General features: G+C 35.6%; 1 protein-coding gene across 1 annotated transcript in view; it reads right to left on the reverse strand.

The window, feature by feature from the left end:
- BCAS3 (BCAS3 microtubule associated cell migration factor) overlaps window positions 1-12,144 on the reverse strand; it is a 568,797-nt gene that overhangs the window by 258,284 nt on the left and 298,369 nt on the right. Inside the window, 1 exon segment of the mRNA XM_079131371.1 lies at window positions 8,579-8,676. Within this exon segment, the coding sequence (XP_078987497.1) occupies window positions 8,579-8,676 (98 nt within the window).

Consider the following 12,144-nt stretch of genomic DNA (forward strand, 5'->3'; position numbering starts at 1 on the left):
AGTGTCTAGGGAACTCCCAGGGTGCTGTGGACTGCATTTTTGGGAACCAATGTTATGCTTACACAAGTTCATGCATGTAGAAAATGCAAAGAGCTTATATCCAAGAAAACCATAAAGAAGAACAAAGGTGGAGGCATTAAACTACTGGAGTTCAAATCTTACCAAAAATTAATGGCAATAAAGATAGTATGATACTGGTTTAAAAGAAGCAAGATATAAAAGTATATATATGAAATGATTCCAATTACATGAAACTCATTATAGGCAAAGGTAATATTTATGATGAAAACAGAACAGAAAAGAGAATCCAGGAAAAATATTATTTTTTAAAGGCATCAATGCAATTCATTGGAGGGAAGGCATATCTTTTGAACAAATAGTACTATGGCAACTGGATATCTGTATGGAAGAAACTGAGCACTTTGATCCCTGCCATCCATCCTAGTAAAAATCAGTATGAAAGGGATCACAAACCTAAACATGAAGGCTAAATCTATATAATCTCTGGAGACAAGCCAGGAGGAAAGCGAAGTGTGTGTGTGTGCACATGTAAAACACAAAAGAAATAACAATGAGAAAATTGAACTTCTGCTTATTAGACGCTATTAAGAAAGTGAAAAGAAAACTAATAGGTAGAAAAATATTTATGCCGCATCTGTCTAATAAAAAACATATATATAGACTATTTAAAGAATTCGTGATATTCAAGAAAGACAACTGACACAATAAAAACTGATCAAAGACTAAACAAGCCAGGCCCAGTGGTGCACACTTGTAATCCCAGAGGCTCTGGAGGCTGAGGAAGGAGTATCACAGGTTCAAAACCATCCTCAGTAACTTAGGGAGACCCTGTCTCAAAATAAAATATTTATAAAGGGGGTGTAGCTCAGTGGTTAAGCATCCCTGGGTAGAATCCCTGGTACAAAAAAAAAAAAAAAAAAAAAGACAATGCATTACATAAACATCTAATTGGCAAGTATATTAAAGCTGCTCAGTATCTTTACTAATCAGGGAAAAGCAAATTAAAACTACACTTCACATTTGCTAGTAATAAAGACAAACAATACCAAGTGTTGATGAGAAAGTGGAGCAACTGGAATGCTAGCAAAAATGCTAAATGGTTGTAGTCATTTTGGAACACTTTTTGGCAGTTAATAATAATTAATATTTAACCTTGTGACTGAGCAAACCCAGGCCTAGATATATGCCCAAAGGAAACAAGTGCCTAGTTAAAAAAAAAAAAAAAAAAAACTTGTACAGAATGTTTATAGAAACTTTATTCTTAATACTCCAAAGCTGGAAATGGATATATGAAGTCTAGTATATATGCATAATGGAATACTAAACTGCAGTGTTAAAAATCATACTGACAAATGTCACATTTTAGAATGTCAAAATCATTAAGTTAAGCAAAAAATGCAAGATACACATGATTCCAATTATATGAAGTTAAATAGAGGCCAAGCTAATTTATGATGATGGAAATAGTTACCTGTAGGTTAGAAGAAACTAATTGGAAACTAACTTCTCTAACTGGAAGGGGAGGAGGGGAACTTTCTGGTTGGATGGAAATGTTCTATATTTTTGTCCAAGTGATGGTTATATGGGTATAAAAATTCATTGAGCTGTATGATTAACACATGTACTTTTGTTGTACATAAATTATACGCTATTTTAGAAATGTCTTTAAATGTGTTCCAAAGTACATATACATCATTTTTCAAGCTGAGAGGGATTCTAGAAATGACCTCATTCAATTCCTTCATTTTATGGAAGACTATATTAGTGGGGGTTTGTTTGTTTCCTTGAGACAGGGTCTGCTATGTTGCCATGCTGGCCTTGCATGCTTGGTCTTAAATAATCCTCCCGCCTCAGCCTCCCAAGGTGCTGGGCTGACAGGCTCATGCCACTGTGCCTGACAAATTTCACTGAAGTTTTGAAGCAACTGGTCAAATAGGTATTCAGTTTCAGGCAGAGCTGAGACTAGAACTCAAGATTCATATTGACCGTCCTTATTCTTTTCACTATATCAAGCTTCGAGAACAAAATTTTCTCCTGTAACAAATATTTTTCACTTTGATTATTTACTTTAGCTTTTCTGTGACAGTTTTCTACAATGTCCAGGGGATTATCAGGAGGTCTGGCTCTGACTAGTTGTCCAAGTGAGGTCCTGGGCTGCTCTTTAATTGCCCACTGGGCTACTATTCAAGGAGAGGGGCTCTTTGTTTGTTTCTAAGTTTACAGATAGCACCTATAAGCATAAGCCTCTCAGGCTCTTGGACACAATTTAAAATAGTGTTGCACTAACAATTTGACAGTCATGTCATGAAGACAAATAGAATTCCCGGTTCAGACTTAAACAATTTCTAATGCTGCCCCCAACACTGTCCCCATGCCACCATATCCTCAGGCAAGTAACTACATAAATAGTTCTGTCTTGTATTAGGGATGTAGTAATTAAAGGTACAAAACAGAAAAAGTCTTTTCATCACAAAGTCCCATGTAAATATGTGGCATCCTAGAATGCCAACAGTGAGAGGGATTCTATTCACTCCTTAAAATTATCAGAAAAGACTTCAAGTCATGCCAAGGACCTGGTGCTTGCAATAGAGAAAGCATATGCAAGATTTTACTGGGCACAAAGATTTATTCTAAGAAGCCACATGTCATCAGAAGATACTCTTCCAACAGCTTATTCTATTTGTTTATCTTTCTTCATCTTCAATTGGGGCAATAGATTTTTTTAAAATTGTGCTGAGCTAATCTGTTCTTCATCATTAACTTGACTTTAAATCGCTGGTACCTTACAAATATTAGAGGAAGTAATAAAAGAAATATTTAAATCAGAAGAAGAAAGATGTGGGTGAATACTGTCCTTATGGGGAGATCAGGTTTTTCCTCAAAGTTCTTAATCTCTAAAACTTACTTTTGATTTTAAAGTGATAGTAAGTTGTTCAAAAGGTTGAGAACTAATATACATATATTTTGTTATTTCTAATGAAAAATATCTGAGTTTGAATATTTTTCCTCTCTGAGGGACTGTTCACAGGTCAGCCGTGAGCCTTCTTTTAATTTCACCCTTATCCTTAATCCTCTTACTGATCCCACACAGGCTTTGAATACCCAAGGTACAAGCCTGGAGTTTTCGTCACTTTATAATCACAAAGGCTATCTGGAACTCTCTTAATTGAAATCCACATCATCTATTCAAAGAAATATCTTAATATTTCTAAAGAACTATGTATCCTTTGTATCTGGAAGTTGTTTTAGGAAATAATCTGAAGTCACCTCTTCTAATAAAGATGAAACAAAACTTTGCACAGGAAATCTTAACTTCCTACTACAGATGCAGAACCGAATGGTGAGACAGGAAACAGGATTTCTAGGTGGGTCCAAAGTTCAAAACCATGATTATAAACATGGTTCTGACCCTCAGTTCTAGTTTAGAGAAGACAGAGCTACATGGCCTCGCCATGGTCGACTGATTGATGTCTCTTAAAAATCTCTTTGCCTCTCTGTCTCTGATGGCATAAAGAATGGTAAAGTACTGAGGAATGAAGTGGAGCAAATTATATTCCATGCTTACATGATTATGTCAAAATGAGCCCAATATTACATATAACTATAATGCACTAATAAAAACATTAAAAAAGGAAAAAGAAAAAGAGATATAAGGCTAAATCTGCCTACCTCAGATTGGAATGGCAATTGTAGATACAGAGATATATAATCCTTAGGAATCCTCTTCCCAGCACAACACGAAAAATCTCCATAAGATAAAAGCATGCCTCTGTAAGAATGTCCCTTCAGCACAGCCCTGCAGCATGAAACGACAATCGGCCGAAAGATCTCCTTGTCACTTGTGCAGTCGAAGTTCTCAGGTATATTTTGTGTGTGGGGATGGGTTAGTGCTGGGGATGAAACCCAGGGTCTCACAGATGCTAAACCCATGCTCTACCACTGATTTACAACTCAACCCAAATTTTTTAAAGATCTGCAGTTTCAAGTGCAAAATATAGAGAGTAGGCACCAATAATTATTATATAAGGAATCAAATGAAACCAGTATGTATATGTAAGCTACAAATTGGGGGAAAATTAGGTATTTGTTCAAAAATTCTTCCCTAAATTTTAATTTCTTAGCAATTACTAGTATTGATTGAACAACAAAAATCATATTTTTCTTACTTTAACAACAACAATAAACAACCAGGTCTGTGACTTTGTCCTTCATATTATCAAGCCTGCTCTGAAGGGTAAGAATCAATTCTGTTTATCTATTGCTACTGTTTTCCTATTATCTTCCTCAGAAATGTATATAAATTATGCTCTTACCACTTCTTTTAACTTTTCTTCATAAACTTTTTACTTTATTTTTACTTTTTACTGTTTGTTCTATTCAGTTATACATGACAGCAGAATGCATTTTGATGCATTATACACAAAGGGAGCACAACCTTTCATTTCTCTGGTTGTACATGATGTAGGGTCACACCATTCGCGTAATCATACGTGTACATAGGGGAATAATGTTTGTCTCATTCTACCATCTTTCCTTCATAAACTTTTTACTTTATATTAAAGCATGACAAGGACGTTTCCTCTTCATGTAAGCCAGACATAAATTTCTCCTTTAATTTGATTTGTTTTGAATTCTTTGTTGGTAAACTTCAATCTCCATAGTAAAACTACAAACAAGGACAAACAAACTCAGGGTGAACCAGATCATTATAGGCTCTTTGATTTGATGGCCCCAAACCAAATAAAGGTGCTATTAAGTTATCTAGAAGGTACAGCCCACAACTCTTACAAGAAAAACACCAGTCACCAATTTGGGAAACCAAGTTTAAACAAGGCATCAGTAGTTATTTTCTGCTTTCTCTTTAGAAGTCCTATACCTTAAGCCAGGAGTGGTGGTGACAATGTAATTCCAGCAATTCTCATGTTTGAGATCAGCCTCACCAACTTAGGGAGACCCTGTCTCAAAATAAAAAATAAAAAGGGCTGGGGATATAGCTCCATAGTAGAGCACCCCTGGGTTTAATCTCCAATACTGCAAAAAAAAAAAACAAAATTCAATACCCCCCAAAAGTCCTATACTTTAAAATAAGAACATATACAACAGATTCAAACAAAAGGAGAAATTATTAAAATACCCAAAGAAAAAAGAATGTACAGGGGCAGAATTAAGAAATCAATCCAGTGTTTTACCTAAAAATACAGACTATGATTTGAAGTCACTCTTTTTAATTTGTTAGATGTGGGGAAATTGAGCAGTTGTCTCAAGGCCCATTCGCTCTGGATAGCCTCTGTCTGAGGTTAGGAGTCTATGAAGTGTCCACTTCCAGAAAGGTCATCTCCTTTTCCAAGAAGAGAACATTTCACAGTCATCTAACCTGCAAATTTTAGCAGCCTGGTATTTTTTGTATCACCAAAGATAAGATGAAACAGATGTCATCAAGCACTTACAGAGTTTCTGAGGAACTAAAATACACATATATCTATAGAGATACTAAGAAGCCAGTCTACAAGTATCTAACGGCATAGAATTTACCTTGTGATTAATTCACTGAAGTCAATATGTGAAAAATGTGTATGTTAGGGAATATGTTTCTATGTGAAGGAGGTTATTATGGACTCAAGAAACTGTAAAAACAAAAACAGAGAGAGAGACAGAAAGAAAGAGAGAGAGAGAGAGAGAGAGAGAAATACTTAGCACAAGTGGTTCGCTGCCCTGCTCATCTCTTTTGGTTTCAACAGAGAAACAGCCAGATTAGCACAGGTGTCTAACTATAAACTGTAGACCCAAGGTTTAAATAAAATATTATCACTTTGAAAATCATTGTAACTACCAAAAGATTTAGGTGTATCACTTTCAATTTTAAGTATCTCTGAAAAGAAAAAATCATAAATTACCAAGTTAGAAAAAGAGCTGCCACTGATATAAGGACTGCCATAAAATAAGTCACAGAACAATTAAAAAGGCAATATATGACATCATATAACATGTTGGAAAATAAGATAAAATAATAAAGCCTAGGGAAAAAGACCCACACAGGCAGTTAAACTCCAAGATAAGTATCTTCCTCATATGCAGTAGACTCCAAACTGTGGGTCATAGACAAGCACTTCTTGTTTCAGATGCAATTATAAAATATATTAGATGCATTATTATTTGTTGTGTGTGTGTGTGTGTGTGTGTGTGTGTGTGTGTGTGTGTGTATTTGCAGTGCTAGGAATAGAACCCAGGACCTCACACATACGAGGCAAGCACTCTGCCACACAGTTACAACCCCATCCACTTTATTTATTTTAAGACAGGATCTTGCTAAGTTGCCCAGGCTGGTCTTGAGTTTAAGAGCCTCTTGCCTTGGTCTCCCAAGTACCTAGGACTGCAAGGATGCACCACCACATCCAGCCACATTCTTTTTAACAGAAGAAACTAAAATAAAAATTTCCCATAAAGAATTCACATTATTTACCCTAATTTTGCTAAACATCAGTAGGAAAGTAATTCTGTTAACAACAGTGATCCTATTAGATAAAACAGATGGAAGTGCCACAACAAAACATTTACTCAAAAAATATGTTGGACAATATATACTCCTCATTCAAAAGGATTCAAACCATGTGAGAAGTAACTGAAGAGAGAATTATTCATAAAAGTTGAATTCCTCATCTATGGAGAATCTTTAGTCAAAATTAAAGAAAGCAGTACACACATTTCATGTTTTGGTTATCTTTCAGAAAGGAACTATGGCTTTCTGGAGGGAAAATTGGCCTAAAAAACACAGTAATAAAATGTAGCCACCAAAAAGTCCCTTTGCTATGCAAAAGATCCATACTCTCAGGTAGAGGCTCAATGTCATACAGCACTATCCTAGAAACTTCTGGGATGTATGTATATCTGATAGTAATACAAGTAAACCAATAGCAAAGGCCTAATTTGTTACTCAGAAATCAATTTAAGAAACTTTTTGCAACAGAGTTAAACTAAATTATGGAAATAACAGGTCGCTGAACTTTCTTTTTGTTGTGGGAGGCAACTTTACACAGAACTAAAATGGTTACTTATGGAGTACTGCCTTAAGACTACCATACTGAATATGCCAACTTTAAAAACCCTGTATCACTTTGGCAACATGTGTCCCAAGCAGCTAGTCCCTTGAAAACAAAGTATTAGTAATATGGTAGTTTAAGAATATTTCAGAAGCCAACAAGGCCTATACTTTCAATATTGAATAAAATCCTTCAGGTTAAAATATATAACATTTTCCAGAACTTTAAATGATAATTTCAGATCAGCACAGGCTGTTAGTACTCTCGAATTGAGACTATCAAAAATACATGTTTAAGTTATCCATCACAATATCCCATTCAACGCAGGGAAGCAAGGAGCCAGATTGCCCATTTCTGCGTTGTTTCCATGGGTCATCCATATACGCCAAATAAAGCAGAGAAATAAAAAAGAGTCCTTTAAAGAAAGCATCCACATTAAAAATTAAGGTATAGCCCTGCCTGTGGACAGCTCAGTAAGAAACAAGGTACAACACCCTCACTAAGAAATCAGAAAGCTAAGAAAATGAACAAAAGTCACTAGTTTTGAAACTTGGGGGTGGGGGAGAGAGGAGACCCAGGCACAGGCAGAAGCTTTGGTTTTTTCTAAAGTGACCTTCACAAATCAGTTTTGTGATAGTTCCCATTTTCTTCTGCAGTTTAAGCCTCAATCAAATCAGCAATCTTCAGGGATTTTGAAATCACTATAGATTAAAATCCTCTCTGACTCAACTGTTGGACAAATGCTGAGTGAGTATTTAATAATTCTCCTTGTGAGAGACTTTTTGGACAAAAATCCTGCTGCATGTGATCTTCAGATATCCCACAGCTGCACCACAGTGCAAGGCAAACTGTGCTGAGTTGCTTTACCACTCTTGAGAGACGAGGAAACGTATTATTACAAACAATTCAACTATTTAGCAGGCTTCACTGAAAGCATTTTTATAATACTAAAGCAGCAACTATCACAGACAAAGGCAAAGGGCTCCTGCTGGGTACTAATGATCCATTCTCACAGACTGAGTCCAAGGATAGGAAATTAATAACTGTGATAGATAGGCTAAAGTTAAGTTAATGAATTTCTTAACTTTATGCTTCTAATAATAAAACTACTCAAGCTGTAGTATTTGGACTCTTTCTACATCCACAGATCGGGCACTCTGATACTCAACAGGTTGAGTAAATTGAATCCATATATTGTATTTACGTTCTCTGTCAAGGTTGCTTCTCTATATTTCAGTGATCAAAGGCCAAACAGTCATCAACTCTGTAGCCTTCAATACTAGGTTCGTTACATTTAATCAAGTGCCAACTCCAACGTATTATTTACCAACCTTAAGAAAGTTCAAATGCACGGCATTGTTTAGTAACAAATATAGGAACAGAACTGAATTAAGACACGACAATCCCACCAAAAAAGAAAACCAACCACGGCAAATGAATATCATCCTCTACATTGTGCAAGAAAATAAATTTAAAATGCATAGAAAAGTCCAGTAAACATCTGTGAGGAGGTTTTCTACCTGAGGCAGCATCAATCACTGTGGAAACTCCCCTTCGATCAGAGACTGGGCGGGATGACCCTGGCATGCTGACTGGGTCAGAGCGGACTGGCTGGATTCTGTAACACAATTTAATTTAATTCACATATGTTACTGGCACGAAAACTATTGCTTGCTACAACAGACCTTAAATCAGGAATGTTGGAATAGCCCAATCCATTAGAAAATCCTTCGTTCTAAATCCAGACAAAATGGGAGCTGGAGTTCCTGATTCTTACACACAGCTAAACACTAGATTCCCTCCAAATCCAAACCCTTTCTAACTCAGTTTTGTGTGTTATTCAAAAAAAATTTTAAGTAAGGGATCAAAAAAAAACTGACATTAAAGTGATAGAAAGAGTGAATGGGACAGGAAACAAAATACTTTATAATGAAACCTTGGCTTTCACAAGGAACGCATATGAGGAGTTCCAAGACTCGTCAAATTCATGAATGACTTCATAGCTAGTAATGAGTTCCATAAAAGGCAGCAATGTATGATTCAAAATTTTAAGAAACTCCCTTCTAATCATCAAGAAAACACAGGATAAAAAAGCTGTGCGGGTACAGGGATCTACTTAGGATCACTATTGACTTCCATAAAATTCCCAATTAGTATATAAGAATCAATTGGGACTGCAGCAAAATGGCAACACCATAAAAAGCAGCTTAAGAATAATGAATGTATAAATACCAAGGGAGGCTTTTCTGCTGCATGAGAATAAAAACTATGAACAAAGAAGTATCTGGGGTTGGGGTATCCAGGTCATGAGTCTGATACCAAGCAAGGTTAAAAAAAAAAATCTGTATAATTAAAAGGTCTTGGGAGTCCAAGGAAACTTTTACATGTATTTTTGTTAATTCATTCATAAATGGCTATTCAGTGAATATTGACTGTATGTCAGTATTATTTTAGAAAGAAGTAGGGAAAAAAAGAAAACATAAGATTTATATGAAGATACATGACATATCACAAGAACATTCATGAATTGATGCTAAAGAAATTAAGTTAGAAAGTAACATTAATAATAGTTCAGAATGAGAAGGGAGAATACAGACATGCATCACATAATACTTACAGGTCAATGACCAACTGCATATAGTGGTGGTCAGGTAAGAGTATATTACCTGATAATCATGCAGCTCTCTTAGTTTGTGTAAGTACAAAATATGATGTTTGTAATGACAAAATAAGCTAGCAAATAATTTCTCATTCAGTGATACATAACTTTATATGCAGAGAGTCCACAGGAACTAGGTCTGTACATAGTATGCTTACTCCTCCGTATCCATAGTTTCAGCATCTTGGATTTAACCAACCATGGACCAAAAGTATTCAGGGAAAAGAAAAAAAAAAAAAAAACAAAACCAAAAAACTAAAACTGTATCTGTACTGAACATGTACAGACATTTTTCTTGTCATTATTCCCTAAACAATATTGGATAACTCTTATTTACATAGCATTTACATTGTATTAGGTTTACTGGTAAAAGAGAGATGATTTAAAGACAGGATGTGCATAGGTTATATGCAAATACTATATGGCAATAAAAGGGACTTGAGCATCCTTAGATTTTGGCATCCTCAGGGCTTCCTGGAACCAATTCCCAGTGGATACCATGGGATAGTTACAATAGGATATGTAGAGATAAAGAAGAGAAGGAAGAGTCCTTGAAGCACATGACTAAAAAGACAGAGATTAGAATTGTGACTAAGAAGGAAAAAGGCATGCAGTCTTGATGTACAGGATTTGGCTGAAATACAGAGTTCATAACATTATTGGTGGGGGATAAGAAGTGATAATAAAACAGGAAACAGATTCCAGAAGCTTGAAAGGCCAATTTCAGATAAATAAATTAGCTATTGAAAATAAAGGTTGAATGTATGTGTGTGTTTTTGTGGAAAGAGAGAAATGTGGGGAAGGATGAGACAATGCACTTCATCTAGTACTAAGGTTGAAAGTACTAATGTACAGATCCTGGTCACAGCTATGGAAGAGCATTCGGAATTCCACTGCAGCTTATTTTTCTAAGGCAGTCATGGTAACCCCTCATATCTTGGCAGTAGTCACTTAGCTCTGGGATGTATAAGCCTAAGCAAATATGGCCCAGTAAGAAAAGGACAGTATATCTGAAGTTTCTGGAGTAGAAGTTTTCTTGTTCTTGAGAGCAACAAGAAGCTAGCTTGTCAAATACAGTCAGTTCATCCAAAGTAAAGGTCCCATCCAATCTAAACACCTTCTTATTTTGGTGAATAAATTTCCTATTGTTAATTAAATTTTTTTTTTTTTTTTTTTTTTTTTTTTTTTTTTGCGGTGCTGGGGATTGAACCCAGGGCCTTGTGCTTGCAAGGAAATGTTAATTAAATTTATATTGGGGTTTCTGAATAATCCAAAGTTGTGGACAGGGTATAAACTGGCCATGAATTAATGTGTTGCAGCCGAGCAACAAGTATACAGGTCTTTTTTCTTATCACTCTCTTGATTTTATATATGTTTACATTTTTCCATAATCAAAAATAAACTGGTCATGATTATAGAAACGTTCTGGAATTAGATAGTGGAGATGGATGCACTTGATGGTGAATATTCTAAAAACCACTGTATTATATTCACTTTGTGCATGAGGGGTGCTAGGGATTGAACCCAAGGCCTTATACATACTAGGCACATGCTCGATCACAGAGCTATCCCTCCACCCACAGTATTGTACACTTAAACTTGGTGAATTTTATGTTATGTGAATTGTATACCAATTAAAATAATTGTTACCAATCTTTAAGGAGCTAAGCATGAGTGGAAAGGGAGACTGTATATCCAGCTTCACTTACATTGTTTTTTTCAGGTCAATCAGTAAGTATTTCACTAAACTGTTAACATTTTGCATCCTTGTTGTAGATAAGGAACTGCCATGAGGTTAAGATATCTGATTTTTTTATGACTGTCAACACATTATTTATCTACTTCCCACTGAGGAGAGTAGGCAGGTAGACTATCACGTAGAACGTATTTCTAATGATATCTTAACAGAGTACAGGGACAGTATAATAGGTACTAAGGATCGATTGATACAAAAATATTTAGTAAAGTTCTTCACAGTTTAAAGGAGAAAGCAAGACTGATGCCCAGCCATATCGCATCAGTGCATAAGTCTGAAAAACGTCGATGTACGGCAGGTAAAGAACTGAACTAGAATGAAAGTAAGCAACAATGAGATTTTTAAAATTTTATTGGTACTAGGGATTGAACTAGGAGATGTTTTACCTCTGAGATACATCCCTAGCCCTTTCAATTTTTAATTTTTACTTTGAGGCAGGGTCTCATTAAGTTGCTAAGGATCTCACCAAGTTTCAAGATTGGCCTCTAACTTGTGATCCTTCTACCTCAGTCTCTGGGATTACAGCAATAAGAAGAATTTCAAATTGAGTTTCTAATTGAATGCTGGGATGGGAAATGATACTAAAAAGGGCACAAAGTTGATGTGAGTTAAATCTGAATTTCTCATTAAAACTATGTTGTAAAGGGAGCTAATGTCTTTAAAAAGACTCT

The sequence above is a fragment of the Sciurus vulgaris genome, assembly GCF_902686455.1.
Source record: "Sciurus vulgaris genome assembly, chromosome: 3".
NCBI lineage: Eukaryota > Metazoa > Chordata > Mammalia > Rodentia > Sciuridae > Sciurus > Sciurus vulgaris.